Source organism: Mixophyes fleayi, chromosome 7 (genome assembly GCF_038048845.1).
Source record: "Mixophyes fleayi isolate aMixFle1 chromosome 7, aMixFle1.hap1, whole genome shotgun sequence".
NCBI classification, from domain to species: domain Eukaryota; kingdom Metazoa; phylum Chordata; class Amphibia; order Anura; family Limnodynastidae; genus Mixophyes; species Mixophyes fleayi.
The window spans coordinates 125,844,704-125,863,168 of NC_134408.1; the positions used below are offsets into that span (position 1 = coordinate 125,844,704).

General features: G+C 38.2%; 1 protein-coding gene across 2 annotated transcripts in view; it reads right to left on the reverse strand.

Moving 5' to 3' along the window:
* GAD1 (glutamate decarboxylase 1) overlaps positions 1–18,465 on the reverse strand; it is a 64,982-nt gene that overhangs the window by 6,533 nt on the left and 39,984 nt on the right. For both annotated transcript variants that reach the window (XM_075180665.1, XM_075180664.1), the window contains exons 7-14: positions 13,963–14,075; positions 10,166–10,281; positions 8,534–8,613; positions 8,077–8,131; positions 6,721–6,837; positions 6,556–6,620; positions 3,054–3,132; positions 1,329–1,478 (exon numbers count right to left, since the gene is read on the reverse strand). In XM_075180665.1, the coding sequence (XP_075036766.1) occupies positions 1,329–1,478; positions 3,054–3,132; positions 6,556–6,620; positions 6,721–6,837; positions 8,077–8,131; positions 8,534–8,613; positions 10,166–10,281; positions 13,963–14,075 (775 nt within the window). The remainder of the gene's footprint in view (positions 1–1,328; positions 1,479–3,053; positions 3,133–6,555; positions 6,621–6,720; positions 6,838–8,076; positions 8,132–8,533; positions 8,614–10,165; positions 10,282–13,962; positions 14,076–18,465) is intronic.

Here is an 18,465-nt window from a genome sequence, read left to right on the forward strand (position 1 = left end):
GTTTTATTATTTTTATAAAAGTAATGTGGTTATAAAGAGGGTGCTGTGGTATATTTACATTTAACTTTGTGGTACTACAGGTCACAGTGGGCCCTGGGTGTCAGGGCATGGTAGCACTTGTGGTTTTCCAAGTGCCAGCATGCCTTGGCTGCCATGGATATGCTGGTGTTTGTAGTTCTACAAACACCAGAATGCCCAGACTGTTAATGGCAGTCCAGACTAGCTGAGACTTGTAGTTCCACAAAATAATATGGTATTTTTCACTTATTCTTACATTACACATGCTTTATTACCCTACACCCAGCACCCCAGGGGTGTAGGAAGAGCCCTTGTGCTTTCAGCACTGGGCTGGTTCTTTCTAGAGGGGGGCCCCGTAAATGAGATTTTTTTTGCGGTTCCCACTTCCTAGGGAATCCAGCCACGTGCTGAACAGCCTGGGCTTGGTTTTTCATTATGGCAGGGGGACCCTTGCTGTGAGTCCCCCTGCTATAGTGCCACCCACTAGAGCTGGTTGGCCTAGTGCTGGTTTTGGTGAAATCGGTGGAGGGGGGGTTCATGCTTTTTTTCCCTGATATCACTGCAACCAGCAGTTACCTGGCAGCATTAGGGTTAATGGCAATAGATAATGCAGCCCGTACTATTGCTCTAACGCATGGAAAGGGCTGTTACTACCCCCTACATAAAAGGGGGGTGTTCTGAGTGGGGAAGCGGCGGGTGGTTTTTTTAATCTATATTTTTGTACACAGTAAAGAGCCTGTAGTTCGGTCGGCTGTAGTGCTGGCTGACCTGCCGGCTAAGTTAAACATGCCCCAATGCCCCAGAGCTGGAGCAAGATATACGGGTAGTTTACTCCCACAGCAGTAGAGCTTGTGCGCTCTAATATGGCACACACACACTGTACACTGACTTCAGACACCCGCCTCTTCCCCACCTAGAACACCCCCCTTTTATGTAGGGGGTAGTAACAGCCCTTTCCATGCGTTAGAGCAATAAAACGGGCTGCATTTCCAGACATACCTGGTGGTTCTGAGCAAGTGATTTTGTGAATGATATGCTCAAAACCGGCTGATACGTACCCTAATGAATCAGGCCCTGCATGCTTAGTTCAAGAAATGTGGCTGCAGTAGTTCTGATTGACGGACTACTGAGTATCAATGTTCCTGTATAAATTTAGCCATATATGGAATGGGGAAACAGGCCTTGGGCTACCAGCTTGCCAAATGAATTTACAAAGTCTTTCCCTTTTTACAGTATAGATTCTTGTGTAGATACTGTATGTTATATATAGTTAGCTAGATAGGTACATTATGTTTTTTATGAACTTATACCTTTGCTTTCCACATCAGCCAGAATTTGAATATGTCCACATGGCGACCACATTGTATGGCCTTATCTCCAGTGTCATATGATATGTCGTACTGCTTGTCTTGCTGGAAGAGATATCCTGCACACATCTGATTGCATCCTTGAAGTATACCCTGTTGTTTAAAAACAAAACACAACACATATATAGCAATGTAATGTGTGCGATAAATGTTAATCCTGGTATTATCTATGGCTGGCTGTTATGTTATAATCGGTGAGCAGAGTAAATAGGACAGTGTGTTATATTTATGTGTATATTATATATGAGGAATAGGTGGGGTGGGGACTGAAACTGGCCTCAGGGACCCCGGCAGTCAAATGTCAGATTCTTGTGTTTCTAAGTAATTAGCTGCTAGTGATATGATATGTACCTACAGATACCATAAGCTAAGAGTGATTGTTAATGTTAAGAGGTTACAAAAGTAGGTCTGACAGATCGTCTGAAGGGTTATTTTGAAAAGTTGTCTTTTTATAATAATACCATAAACTCCAGGGGGTAAATGTATCAAGCTGAGAGTTTTCCGGCGGGTTTGAAAAGTGGAGATGTTGCCTATAGCAACCAATCAGATTCTAGCTGTCATTTTGCAGAATGTACTACATAAATGACAGCTAGAATCTGATTGGTTTATCAAACCCGCCAGAAAACTCTCAGCTTGATAAATTTACCCCCAGATCTTTGTAAACTTGAGAGATTTCTTATTTAGGTAAATGGAAAATGTCTCCATTTTCGCAAAGTGCCAAATTTTATTGTGCATGGCGGGAGAGTGCAGGTTTTTCCAGTGATGAGCTACTAAACATCTAGCTGCATTGATGATTTGTAAAGAAGAGAGTTTAGCAGAATACTTGTTTAAATCCACAAGGGGTCAACCAAAAAGGAAAAACCATGGATTCTTGGAGATTGCAATATTTTAATATTTCGGGGCAGGTCCACCAGATAAGGAAGTCCAGCATTAGGAAGAGGCTGTGCCAAAGATCCCCCTTAATCTGATTGGCACCAAGTATCACCTGTAGTAGATTTTATAGGATGTTCTTTAGCGTGAGTCGAAATAGAGGCCTTCAATACCCTTTCCCTTATTGTGGACAGGCTGATGCAGAGTGGGACATAGCTCCAGTCACCAGTAGATTATAAACCATTGAGATCATACTCTTTGAAAGGGGTTGTTGTAGCATAGGGACCCAAACGGTGTCGGGGTATAATAATATCTGGTTTGGGGAGTGTAGAAATATAGGGTACGTGAAGGATCTCGGCCACCCGGAACTCAATCTTTTCTTTTAGTGTCTCCTTCGAGGTGCATTGGCCCTTCTCTTATTATTTACATTATTTCCTTTAATGCACTGATTTTAATGCAGAAAAACTTATATTGACTCCATATTCACAATGGTGCATCCGAAACACAAAGAATACTAACGTCATGACATCACTAAGCACAGATTGTAAGGACATCATTTAGAGTAGTTTGTAGATAATTTGGTACCACTTGTGCATCATAGCTGTGCATTTTCTATGAACCTGTCAGGAGTCTCAACCTAGTTCCAATATTGTGCTCAATCTATGTTATTGTTTAGCGCAAAAGGCAAACAACGTCAAAAGTGAATAGTGATCACAGTACTTACTGAGTTTGGCCCTTGTGTATTGACTGAACAGATACTACTGTTTTACATTGCTGATGTTTATTAACGTCTGTTACCTTTTCCCTTAATAGAATGGCTGAACATTGAAGTAAAACACCCATCATCTTGTGAGGATTCCAAGTGACTGAGTCAGCTCTAGAAAGATAATATATGAGAACATTCAATACATTTCAGATCTGCACACCACTATACAGCTAAGTATGTGACTGCCTACCAAAATAAAAGCCCACATTAAGTTAAACCAGATGCTTATTAATAGTGTGACTACATTAATTGGGTCTATCATTTTACTACAGAAAAGTGAGGAGTTCCAGTTTAGTTAAACCTGAAATCCTTGTTAGAATGGCTGAATCTACGCACAGTATAACAAAAATAAATAAAATTAAGGGTATATAATCCACACCTTGATGTGACCTCAACAAATGTGGTCTCTAGACAAAGAGACCACATATCAATTAAATATCATGAACAATGTGTACACTACTTATGAAATCCACAGCATTGCAGAGTAAAGGCTCAAATAAATGTATCTATTTTAACAGTACATTGATGATTTGTGGGAGGCATGAATTAAATATTAATGTAAGATAATCTCTAAACAATAGAAGGTCTATCCTAATAGGTGTTAATACTAATGAGATATAGACCAAGTTATCGCATTAAATCTGCTGCTTTTTGTACAGTGTACATCAGTGTTTGTGCTATGTGATTTACATATAAATGATTGTTAAATATTGTAATATCACTTATCTATTTTGTAAGTCTTTGCATTCATTACTACTATTGTTTTCCATGTACTAAGTGCAAACAATGTTTAGGCCTCATTCCACTTTTTGCAGTCTATCTGTGAAGACTTTTGGATGACAGTTTGCTGCCTTGAGCTCCTTGGTTTTTACTGGTGGAGAGGGGAGGTGAAATCAGCAGAGCGCAGGTGACTACATTTGCTGATTAGCCTCTTTCAGGTGAATGAGTGAAGGACCAGCATTTTTTTTTTATTTTAAAAATCTATTATAAAACTGTAATTTTTTTCAATAAATAAATCAAACCCAATGTCCTTCCCGGTGACGTTTTTTTTTTTTACATCTGGGTAAATCTACAACACAGCACATAAGTTATAACCTAGGCTAAGTCTAAATACCTTCATGTATAAGTATCTACAAGAGAAACGAGTGCATGTGTTTTACCCATTGATATATTTATATTTACAATAATATTCATCACTGTTGTGTCCCTACATCTTCACTGACATTTCTTCCTTATAGCTTGAGGCCTCCCATAGCTGAACAACATGCTTTATAAATGAATATACAATTGTGCTTCTATTATATAACACAGAAGCAATGCGCTCTGTCGTCCCTTGCCTGCAGTGCTTCAGCCCTAGTACAATGGGAACATTGATATTTACAGCAATAGATGTCCTCTCATTTTTAATCTCAGCAACCTTATTTTTACTGACGTTTTTTGTCGAGTTTCAGTGGGGCAAATAAAGAGGTCATGTCACAGTTGCTTTTCCCCCGGGCCATGGAAAAAAAACCAAGGCAGTAACTTTGACATGTCATCTACTGTCTGATCAATACATGCTAATGAGAGTAGTGATGTTAGACAGTTTGTATCTCATGATAAAGAAACAGCAACACGACGATGCCCTGTACTCTGTGTCTGTGACCTTCTCTCACTTCTACCAGAACTAACAATATGATATTACTAAGGTCATTTATGATGGAGAGTACAGGGCACAAAGATGTGTCTGTCTGTGCGCTCAAGTCAGACTGATCTGTTCGTGCTCACAACTTAGTGCCCGTATTCCCGTAAAGTACAGACTTCAGCTATTTACCAAAACTAGACTCCTTAGGTATGATTCATTAAGACAAGCAAAGCAAAATAGGGAGTAAATTTGCTCCTGGACAAACCTTGTTACAATGCAAGGGGTGCAAATTAGTTTATTATTTTGCACAAAAGATAAATACAGGTTGATATTTCATCCAGCACACAAATACTTGATAGCTTTATTTTTACACTGAAATTTAAAGCTGATCTAGGACCTGCCCTACCCTAACTATAAATCTGTGCTCACATTTTAAATTTACCTCCCCCTCTAATGCAACATGAATTTGCCAAAGTGCAAATTTACTCCTTTTGTCTGCTTTGCTTGCCTTCATGAATCAGGCCACTTATGTTCTAAAAGATAGTCTAATGGGGGAATTCAATTTAACACAAGGTCCTGTATGAGCTTCGCATGATGTGCAATTGAGCATAGTTCTGGGTATCGTAATACACTACCTAAAACATCTGTATGAGGTGCGAACAAAAATCAGCAATGTTTTAGGTACTGAACATCACAGAGAGACACTTCACACGAAGTGTCTAATTGACCTTGCACTGAATTGAATTGTCCCCTAAAAAGACCTAACCAATTCAGATGTGACAAAGTCCATTGTAATGAATGGAAAATTCTTGCCAATTAAAAAAAAAAATAAGATGCTCCAGTTTACAGATCTTATTTTGCTAAATTTAGTTATCTTTGTGTTAATGCAAGTTTTCAATACTTTTTTTTTTTTTTTTATTTACTTCCCTTTTGTCTATCTTTTTGATAAATGATATAACAAACTGTGAAGTCGCTAAATTTAGGATTTTGATACACAAACCCTTATGTGTGCTATATGACAACAAGCATAACCTTTATTGTGATAAAATAAGTAAAATACTGACAAATGGCAACCAGAGGTGCAAGCCAGCACAAGATCTGTGTCATTTCTGTTTGGGCTTAAAATAGACTATGTTTGGAACAAATATATTATTGTACCCAAATTATTGTAAACCCTTATATACATTTTTGTTTTGCTTTGCACAGCATTATGTAATATATTGGATACAAGGGATTAACTATACTAATATTATGCAGGGATCTCATTCATATTGTGTTGTGTTTGTGTAAACGTTAAAATCATGTAATTGATATAATGCCTTGCATGTATTACTTACTCTATACAGTGCTGTGGATGATATTGGCAGTTTATAATTATATTATACTAATAACTATTTTGCCATGGGATTGAAATGGGGTCTGACCACTTACGTGGGCAGAGACTATGAAGGTGCCCTCAGTCCAGGGGCCTAATTCATTAATACTAATTTACACCCCTTGCACTGTAACATGGTTTTGTCCAGGAGACTGAAATAAGAAGTTTCTCAAGTTAAGATCCTTAATGAATCAGGCCCCAGGTGTGTATTTATTTATCAGACAGCAATGAGTAAGCAGCTACTGAGAATTACTGGCAGGGTCATAGCGTTCAGATTAGTAAAATTGTCATTAGTGCGCAAATATCAATGGGGGGATGTTTAGTTATGAACAGGAGCTGTGGAGTGGTTTCAAGGGATAGAGGATTCTTTAAAAATTTGCTATGAGACCCAGCAATTTGTAATAACTCCCTTGCTTGGTGGTATATGAAAACAGACGCTATAAAAAACATCAGTGCGGAGTTACCTCACATTAAAAGAACCTGTAGGAGCCTTAAAAAATGTCATAAATCACAATTTTTAAGCTTCTAAGATACTTGCCTCTCTATTCCGTTCAACTTATGGCGATGTTTCCTGGACATGAGAAGTCCACCTCCCCATGCGGCCTGGGACAATACAAATAACACAAGTCACATGACTGTTACTCAACAAGACCTGCTCCCAGTCCTAGATATGACAATGATATACCATGTGACCAATACTTACATCCACATGAAGCCAGAGGTTGTACTTTTCACATATGTCCGCTATTTCATCTATGGGGTCAAACGCACCATAGACAGTTGTCCCAGCTGTAGCATTCACATAAAGTGGTACATGTCCCTACAACACACACAAGAGTGCCGTATGCTTACTATGCAGCACAAAGGTTGTTTATAGTATGTATTTATAGATTTTGCATAGGATGTAAAATCTAAATGGCCATGATTTACAAAATGGTAAAAAAAAACATGGGATTAAGGACCCACATATTTCACAGAAATCCAAAGGAAGACCTATCTATGTGCCAACTGAGCCAATGTTAGGTTAACATGAACCGCCCTAGAGACGTTTGGGTGGCTCTCATGTATTATTGAATTTCCAGTGCTTTATGAATCTATTAAAACAAAATATTTCTACAATGTAAACCTCATGAATAGGTATGACTTTCCCAAACATGAGAATTACATTATATGCTGTACATTAGATATTCTTTTCTTTTTTTCTCTTTGCACCCACCTTTTTATATGCCATTACCAAGGGTGCCAAGAGGGGAAGAGACAGGTGAATATTACCCAGACCTTTCTGAGGATGTTGGGCAATTGTGGCAGTTAAAGTGAGGTTGGATGAGCCCAGCTGAACTGATTATGGGTGGGGAAGAGTGACTGCATGGACCAAGAACAGCAGCATCTTATCGTCCAGCCTTGGGCCAAGAAGCAGCTGTACCAGGACCACACGAGGGGACAGCTTCAGTCTGTCCATGGGTGGGTAATAGGGCATCACACATGGTAGCTATATAATTGGCTTGCCCCTATACCACTACTTTCACCTGTGATCATGTTACGGAATGTTGAGTTTTCGTTCATCACAAAAAACTTTATGCAGCTTTGTATCATAGCAAAACTGGATAATAACATGATAAATGTTTTGTGTATTATTTACTAGTTTAGAAAGTTTATCTGTGATACATAAGGAGCATATATTTTCCTATGACATGTAAAGTGTCTTTTGACACAGCCCATGCATCAATTCCATTAACAACATAAGACATTGAGCTTTAGCAGACATGCACCAAATATGAATATTAGGTTGAGACTTGTGTCAACGCTGGGATTTTCTCATTACAGATATTACATCCGTATCTTGATTTCACTACGCTGTTATAATAATGAAAACATTTAAATATTGACAGTTTCTGGTGTGTGACAAACATTAGATTTGCATTAATAACAGGATATAAATCTACACAATGTTTGCATACAGTAATTGGTTTATGTGCGACAGTGCTGTTGTTTTTTTTATTATACTCAAAAAATGACACAATAATTAGCCAAACACATAGCTTGTGCCAGGTCTACACACCTTTTGTTTACTTTCGAGAATTTTGTCCTCCAAGTCCGCCGGAATGATCTTCCCTCTGTAATTATTGCAAAGATTGTCAGGTTTAAAACGAAAGAGACACGTTGCAGAGGAAACTGTGTATTGGGCCCATTAAACAGGTCATTAGTGAAGTGGCACATGGTAGTATGCAGTCACTCCCTTGCTACAATAAGTACACTTTACCTTCTCCATCTGTGCTCCAGCAATTTTAAACTTTAACTTTAATTATACAAAAAGTCTGAGATCAATTAGTGCACCAATAACCATGATTTACGTCTTTATTGCAGTCAGTAACTTAGGCTTTAAAACATACTTTATGGCATTGTACCTGCATGATCATTTTGAGGTTTTATAATAAAGTTTTCTTTGTTGTATTTTGCTCCATTTTAACTGAATGGTGTCTTAAAAAGCCAAAAAACAGATAAGTATCTTATATTACCTTTCATTGCATTTCACCAGGATCACATTCTCTGTCCCAAATCCCAGGGCTGCTCCAGCTTTCTTCATTGAATAATGACTCTGAAATACAACCATATAGAGTTATTGAACTACTTAATATATTGTGATCAAGGAAAAGCTGGCAAGACAGATAGGAGGGTAATTGCCCCCTGGCCCACTTATGTTTTTACAGATAAGGGATTAAAAACTAAGAGAAGAGGCCACAAAGTACCATGGCCTGGTCTTGGTGTATTATAATGGAGACCGGCGGCTCCTGCCCCAACAGAGACAGATTAAAGGCAGGTGCAAAACACAGTTGACTGCGCAGACCAATAGCTTCCTATTTTTCGGCATGGTCACAGCACTCCCAGAATGTCTGCACATTATCCGATTTTACCAAGTCTGCCTAATGTATTCTACAAAATTATAGGTCCAAGAAGCCATAATACGGACTTCAATTTCCTCTCGGTAGCTCTCAGTCCTGCAAGAGTCCACCTAGTTTCCTTTGACATTCATTGCACATAGAGGTTTATTGCAGCTTGTATATTGACATTATTATTTTATATCAATTTTTCACAACTGAAAATATTGCGCTTTCTTGCATTAACACACTGCTACTTTATGGTTTAAAATGAACAAATACACTTACCAGTTTAGCTCTGAGAATAAACTTTAACTGTTTTTTTTTACAAGAGCTGAAAGATTGTTGCAACAACGTATGAACATACTTGCTTACTTTTAGAGGCAGCTGTCCGGGAGGGGGCCCGTCGAGGGGGCGTGGCCACACGTGGTGCGCCGTTAGGCTCCGCCCCTGTCAATATTAGGCCATTTTGTCCAATCGCAGCATGGGGGCGGGCCAAGAGGGCGCGTTTAGCCTCGCAGACGCCATCTATAACAGCGGCGACTTCTGGATCTGGGATTTTTGCCTGTTCTCTCGGGAGTCCGGGAGAACTCCCAAAAATTCGTGAGTCTCCCGGACATTCCGGGAGAGTAGGCAATTATGCGTATGAAACTAACAGAAGTTCTATCTGTGCCAAATTTTATTATAGTTAATGAAAACTCCACCTGGTTTCCATGGACAAAACTGTAATGTGCAGGCAACGAAAAAATTGGGTTCACTGTTTTTGTAAAGGGCAGGACTCTATCCAATGGTAATAATTACATAAACTTTGGACACTAGTAACATGCATGTAAAAAGGGGTGACACTAAAATTCATTGTTTCTAGTGTCACCAAACCCTCTACCACTATTAGATTTGCACATGAGATGTGTTTCCCTCACGTATACACTAGTGTTCAAAAACACTAATGTAACACCAGTGGGTGTTCAGCCTTAAAACTCACTTTATTCCACCAGTAACAAAGACCATACAATGTTATGGAGAAAATTTTAATCCATGAAGCATCTTTTCCTTTTGTATGTACAGCGGATGTTAGAGCCCAGACTACTATCTTTTCAAACATAGCAACTGAAATCTACAGCTCACAAGTAGATAGGCTACAAACCACTGTAGTGTTTGCCTTTTTTCTTACCAGAAGACAGTAACAAAAAGTTCATGAAAATAATTTGCAAATCATCTTATTATTTAACAGAGGACAGGAATAAAATTGTGTGTCGTTCCCAATTCACTCACATATTCCGAAGTAAAGATGATGAGTTTAGGAACAGCAGCCATGCCTTTGGTCTTTACATCAGGGAAGTATTTGTGTCGAGCAGCCATGATACTATACATGTTGGAAATTGCACCTCCTAATAACAGAGCATAAAAACATGACTTTCCCGAATGTCAAAGAATTCTACTAATTACTCTGTAAAGGTTTGACTGACACACAAACCATAAATATTACATTGTATATGCATAACATATCCTACATTTCAACATAACCTGTATCATCTAACACACAATTGCCTGCACCTATTATTACCAATTATATTTACGTTTTAAATTTACAACCTTGTTCAAACCTGATTTTTCTTACAGCAATTAAATTAAATGTTTAATTCTATGGGAAAATTGTAGGGAAGAAAGAGATCAGTATAATATAGGTTGTATAATATAATATGCTATAATAGTGCAGCACTATATGTTAATCTATGGATCGAAAAGGAGTCAGATTCTCAAATCAAAACTTAAGGCCAGGAGGTATATTTACTAAACTGCGGGTTTGAAAAAGTGGAGATGTTGCCTATAGCAACCAATCAGATTCTAGCTGTCATTTTGTAGAATACACTAAATAAATGATACTTAGAATCTGATTGGTTGCTATAGGCAACATCTCTATATTTTGCAAACCCGCAGTTTAGTAAATATACCCCCAGGACTGAGAAGACAGATCATGTCATGGTAGTCCCTGAAATGGGGCTATTAGGTAATTAATGAGAGGTATATAATGAGGGAATATGTATTTTAGCAAAGTTTACATGGGGAATTGGAATGGCTTTTAAATGCTTTTGGACAGAAACATATATATATATATATATATATATATATATATATATATATATATATATATATATATATATATATATATATTTATATATATATAATAGTATAATTAGGAGGCACTCACAGGACTTTTCCAGAATATTTAAGTATTTATTCCATTAAAAATTGGTCAATGTTTCTGGCTCCACACAGCACTTTATCAAGACTGTCTTGATGAAGGGCTGTGTGGAGCCCGAAACGTTGACCAATTTTTAATGGAATAAATACTTTAATATTCTGGAAAAGTCCTGTGAGTGCCTCCTAATTATACTATTTTTTACATTCATGTTATTGGAGTTCCTGCACCCAGGCTGGAGAAATATCTACAAACGTGAGTGCCTTTCCTGTTATGTGTTTTATATATATATATATATATATATATATATATATATATATATATATATATATATATATATACCATGGATCCGTTATCTAGAAACCCTTTACATGTAATAATTTTATGCTCACTGGAATGAACACTGAGCATTTTCTCCTACAGTCACTGTGAGGAGCAATACTAAATAATTGAAGGTGAATGACAGATAAATGCAGAGCCGTAACGACGGCGGTGCGGGCGGTGCGACTGCCCCGGGCGCAAGCCCAAGGAGGCGCAGCCGCCCGATACGTGCCTTCATGCCCAGAGGAATTGCCGCTCTAATTCAGCTCTCCTACAAGCAACAATCCATGCAGTGGAACGCATGTGAAAGCAGGAAGTTCGGCATTTGGAACGCATTTGCGTTCCAAATGCCGAACTTCCTGTTGTTGGAACGCACATGCGTTCCACTGCGGAAGAAAGTGAAAAGCTGAATTCTCCATTATTGTGGGCGCTGTGGTGAGTTGCTATCGTTTCTCCCAGCGCAGGTCAACAAGGGACTCAGCCGCCCCGTACCTCCGGGCTGCGGGCAAGAACACTTCGCTGTCTCAAGGTAGTGAAAGATTGGAGTGTGGGAGCAGGGCGCTTAGCGGAGCAGTCAGCTGAGCCATTTGAACCTCGGTAAATGGGCTTGTTTAGTGTGGAGCTGTCAGGCAGAATTTACATTCCGAGAGTGGTAAATCATATTTGTGAGGCGATGTGGGATTCTGTTTACTGGATAGCATGAAGCTTTCAAGAGAGAGACAGGGCCGACCTGCGTTTCCCATTTACATAACTACTTCACTGCAGCATTAAACATAGATGTATATTCTTCACTCTGCTGATATATATTAAAATGAGGTTACATTAGTATAATATACAATGCAGTATATACCGATCTCCTACTGATACAGTGTAATACACAGGGTAATTGCTTTGTCTGGCTTTATATCCGGTGTTGACAGTAAGGGAAATTTTTTTTGGCTATTCCTGAATCCTATGAAGAGAGAAATTGAAAGAATTGCTGCAGAAAGTGGTCAGATGCTAGCCACACCCCCACATTAGGTTGGCCACACCCACTTGACAAATGTCACTCCCACTTAGATGGGGGCGCCGGTGCCCTGTCTCGCCCAGGGCACTAAAATGTCTAGTTACGGCACTGGATAAATGTAATATATATTTAGGCACAGTGCTCCAAATGATTATGATTATTATTATATTTATTTATTTACGAACAGCCGACATATTAAGTTGCATTGTACATTCAGGTTATGGAAAACCACTTAGTCCTGAACACTCTGGATAATAGATCCCATATCTGTATTGGGTCATTTAGAAGCTGTATTATTTATCAGTGATGTGTTCACCCTGAAAGTACACAATGTTACCATTCAATTGTTTTGGGACTCTTTATGATTTTGCACCTGCCTTCAGCAAATGAGCTTCCAATAAAAGTTAATGGTAGAAGAACAGCATTGTTTCTCTAAGCTTTATCTCTATGTGTTTAGCTCAGGAATACAAAAAGGCTGTGTGCTTTAGAGAATCAAGCAATAAGCAGATTGGTTCATGGCCTGTGTGGATATCTAACATCTCCAACTCTTTTACAATATGGGATATCACATGCAGCTGTGTAACGTCAGAGCATATTTTGAGAACCACTGCACTATAGGACATTCAAGAGGAGTAGAAGTGGTTCGCGCTCCCTAGTTTAGGTTTAGTATCAGAGGGCTGCCTGGGGGGGCCAGAGGAATAATAAGGGATAGTCCCAACCCTTAAATAATAAACTTGTGAATAAAGCACGGTGGTCCCCTTGGCGCACAGTAAGTGTAGAGGTGTCTGGACACTACCACTAGTTTGGAAGTCTTTGTTTACCTGGAACTTTAGTATTGAACTCTATGGGACATACCTTCCAATATTCCGTTTATTGGGAAGTCTGTTCATTTGGCAACACGGACTATTAGTTCCCCCACAGGAACTAGCACCTCCAGATAAGAATATTGCATTTGGAACTCTTATATTATTTTCGGATGTATAATGAATTGAAACCTGTCCCTCTGATATGTGATATATCTGCAAGGTTGCAACCTATGCTTGATTTGTTGTTTATATGTGGCAATATGTTTTTATGTCTAAAGCCTTGACTCAACCAGTATTAAAATGATAAGGGGCCTTTTATTTGCCCATCTCTTACACATATCTCCACCTCTACACTTACTGTGCGCCAAGGGGATCACGCGCTATAGGACATGCCTATAGCTGTAGAGAACTTGCTATTCCATTACTAGTGTTACCTGCTTACTAGGTAAGTAAATAAACAAGTAAATAAATAAAAGACTATACTAGTGAAAACCTGCACTGAAGTCAGTTTCCCTTCACTTATTACTTTGAACTTTAAATGATCCTCATCTCTGTATTTGTCAGACGGCGTAGGGTGTTATTTATTGTACAGCTTTATCGTTATGTGGAATTTGTGCCTTTTAGCCTCTGTTGCATTACCATTACACTTGTGCTTCAGAGCATTCTGGTGTGCAGCTCAGATTGAAAATAAACTTCCCATTACTTTCACAGCTGTAAAGTCGTTCAGGAAACTCACCTGGGGAAAAAATGCCGTCTCCGTCCTTTCCAGACCAGCCAATTATTTCCCTCATTTTACGAAGTGTTATTTGTTCCATCAGAACAAATACCGGAGCAATTTCATATGTAAACCTTCAAAAAAGCAAATGTAGATATATATATATATATATATATATATATATATATATATATATATATATATATATGTATAAGGTAAGACAAGATCTCCACAAATAAGATTAAAGGTTCATGCAAGCTAAGAATCTAAAATACCACTGGGTAAGTGGAATGTTTGTCTCTGAATTTGAAAACAAGTATAAAACAAATACTATATGTTGCTGAATCTAAACACAAACCCGCTGATAGTTTTATAAACAAAATATTTAACAAAGATAAAAAAGTTTGCTTCTACAGAAGAGCAAGGCTTGCACATAACAAAGCATACAAACCTAATTAAAACTATTGAATGCAAATGCAATTATTTATGTAGTGGCCACCAGCTAAGAGCCCCCAAGGACAACTTTGTTTCTACAATATAGTTAAGTCAATATCTGTCAGGAGTAATTATAGATGATGAGTTTTTCTTAATTACTCATGAAAAAAAACAAAAGGATGTTCATCTAACTCACACGTCAGTCTAATGAAGAGGAGAAACATTGTACAGTGTGGTCTTGTGTCATGTATTACTTTCACACTGATAGATGGGTGCCAACAATCTAATGGGATCGAACTGAACACTAAACAAACTACGTTTGAAACTAAGGTGAACAATCGATACAAATGTTAATTACTTTAATGTAGTAATACAGTGCAGATTTTAAAAGCCAAGGAGAATTATAGCTTGTTTTTCATAATATGAGATAGATAGATAGATAGATAGATAGATAGATATGAGATAGAGAGACAGATAGATATAAGATAAATAGATATGAGATGGATAGATTAATAGATTGATAGATAGATTTGAGACAGATAGATATTAGATAGATAGATAAATATATAGATATGAGATAGATAGATAGATAGATAGATATGAGAAAGATATTAAATAGACAGATATATAAATATGAGATAGATAGATAGATAGATAGATAGATATGAGATAGATAGATAGATATGAGATAGATAGATAGATAGATAGATAGATAGATAGATAGATAGATAGATAGATATGAGATAAAGTAGATAGATATGAGATAGAGAGACAGATATAAGATAAATAGATATGAGATAGATAGATAAATATATAGATATGAATTAGATTGATATGAGATAGATAGATAGATAGATAGATATGAGATAGATAAATAGATAGATATGAGATAGATAGATAGATAGATAGATATGACATAGATAGATAGATAGATATGAGATAGATAAATAGATAGATAGGTAGATAGATAGATAGATAGATAGATAGGTAGATAGATAGATAAATAGATAGATAGGTAGATAGATAGATAGATAGATAGATAAATAGATAGATAGGTAGATAGATAGATAGATAGATAGATAGATAGATAGATGTCCACAGACATTGATAGACAGGTTGTGGAGAACTTACCCATGGCATACTCATGACATACCCATGGCATACTCATGACATACCCATGACATACTCATGACATACCCATGACATACTCATGACATACCCATGACATACTCATGACATACTCATGACATACCCATGGCATACTCATGACATACCCATGGCATACTCATGACATACCCATGACATACTCATGACATACTCATGACATACCCATGACATACCCATGACATACTCATGACATACCCATGGCATACTCATGACATACCCATGGCATACTCATGACATACTCATGACATACCCATGACATACCCATGACATACCCATGGCATACTCATGACATACCCATGGCATACTTTCCTTGGCAGCTTTGTGATCAATGGTAAATGCTGAGACATCTGTCAATCAATGTGTTATTTATACAGAGGACACTGGTCTCAAGCACAAAAATTCTGAGATAATTTGCTGTGATTAAATAGGTTGTAATCTATGACGAATTTGTAGTAACAGCTAAGAAGTAAAATTATCCAAACGTATAGCAGCTAAGGGTTCTGGTCAACACTGAGAAACTTACTGAAACCCCTTATTTAAATCCTAACGTAAGCTCCTTGTGACCTTGTACAAGTTACATTGTCTCCCTGTATACATGCAGAAAAGACTACATTGAAACCCTGATTGGGCAGGCAGTAGTAAAACCCCTAGATCCGGCGAAGTATGAGAAAGCCTATTTAACAAGGACATTGGCGGGACCACTGCTGTCCTCTGATTGACATCTCAGGTTGACGTTAGCCAGGGGTCACTAGAGGTAAAAATACTGTATGAATACAATAAAGCATTTTTTCCTATTTTTAAATAAAGTTTAAAAAACACCAAAACATTTTGTTACAAATTTAAATAAGTTTATTATAATTGTTTTTCATTGAATCAGTAACTGAAAGTCCAACTACAGAACTGGAAGAAGGACGCAGAAGAAGGACCCTTCACTGGCCTGGCGGGACTCCACTTACCCCTGCCAGTCAGTATCGCTGGGGAGCGAGCATCGCTCGGCTGCCCTGGTGACCTCTAATTTTTAAATTGCCCAATAGAATGCTCTCTATAGCTGCGACAGGCAGCAATAGGAACTCTTCCACAACACAGGGTCTTAATAAACAGACCCCTATGCCTGAACAAATCTGTGTACAGCATACAACAGTGTAACATTTTAAACACTTACAATCAGTAAATATGTAAGTTAAACTTTTGTGCTAAATCTCCTTTAAACCTAGTGCTTCCTAAAATCAAGTGGAACTATTCACGGTACAGAGTTGTACACAGTGTATTTTCTCATTTGGGTAAAATTATGGCTCCGATGGAGATATAATGGTAAACAATTCCATATATATATATATATATATATATATATATATATATATATATATATATATATTGTATCTGTTTTCTTTTCAGACCATGCACAAATCAATACACAATTTAAAATTGCCAACAGCTGTTTTGTTTGAATGACTGCACTGGCAGTAAACAATTTTATAAGTTACTATATACTTTTCTTTCATGCATATAGTTACAGTGTACAATAGATGCACTTTTAATTGCAAAATGGTAATAAAATGAATTAAACAGTTTTCTATATAAAATAATAACTGTGTAATATGTGCTATGTAGCTAATCAGAGTATTTACTGATCTATTGTTATTAGTAGTAAAAGTAATCCTGTTTGTTGATAAAATGAAAGTAAAGTGTTTTTGTATCCAGTGGTCGACGTGGAAATTTAGAAGTGGCTGTATGTAAATTTAGAATGTAATGAGAATGGAAGTGAATGGAATGTGATAGTGCTACAATGAAGGCAGTAGGAGAAGTGACGATATGGCGTACCCCGTATACACCCCCACTTCCATCACCGTTTGTATCACATTATATGAATGTGTACTATGTATAATGCCAACCCATAATCTGCCTATAATCATCATCATCTATTTATATAGCGCCACTAATTCCGCAGGGCTGTACAGAGAACTCATTCACATCAGTCCCTGTCTCATAGGAGCTTACAGTCTAAATTCCCTAACATACACACAGATAGACTAGGGTCAATTTGATAGCAGCCAATTAACCTACCAGTATGTTTTTGGAGTGTTGGAGGAAACCGGAGCACCCGGAAGAAATCCACGCAAACACGGGGAGAACATACAAACTCCATACAGATAAAGCCATGGTCAGAAACCAAACTCATGACCCCGGTACTGTAAGGCAGAAGTGCTAATCACTAAGCCATCGTGCTGTGTATGTCACTATTGGTTGACCACAGTCATTTCCAAACTGACAGCGTACTCACACATATGCACTGGGAATATGACTAATGGATACATGAATACTAACATGCGCTTTATACACATTTTTAGTGATGAGGTTTTAGCACGTATTCTATGCACTTTTACCAAACCATTGTACTGGTGGTCCATGTAAATGCAGGAGATATAGGTAGTGCTACATTTTAATAGTTTAAGAATAGAATGGTGGGAACCAGTCCATAAGAAACCCAGGTGGTGGGATTAAGTGTAGCTGGAAAACACTGCATTGTGGGCCCCTATAGCAAAGTATGGGGCTGGGCCTAGCGATGCAGCTGAAGGCAGTGTGGAGTCCTCTTCTGAGAATGTTAGATCACAAATGCATCAAAAAGTCCCAGGTCTGCTCTTCTGAGCTTGTACCGGACCAGCGCACTCTCAGAAGAGCCCCTGCTCTGCTCAGCATGGTGAGATGAGGCCTCCGATATGTCCTTCTGAGTGTGTACCGGACCAGCGCACTCTCAGAAGAGCCCTGGCTCTGCTCAGCATGCCCAGATGAGGCCTCCAATATGCCCTTCTGAGTGTGTACTGGACCAGCGCACTCTCAGAAGAGCCCCGGCTCTGCTCAGCATGGTGAGATGAGGCCTCCGATATGTCCTTCTGAGCATGTACCGGTCCAGCGCACTCTCAG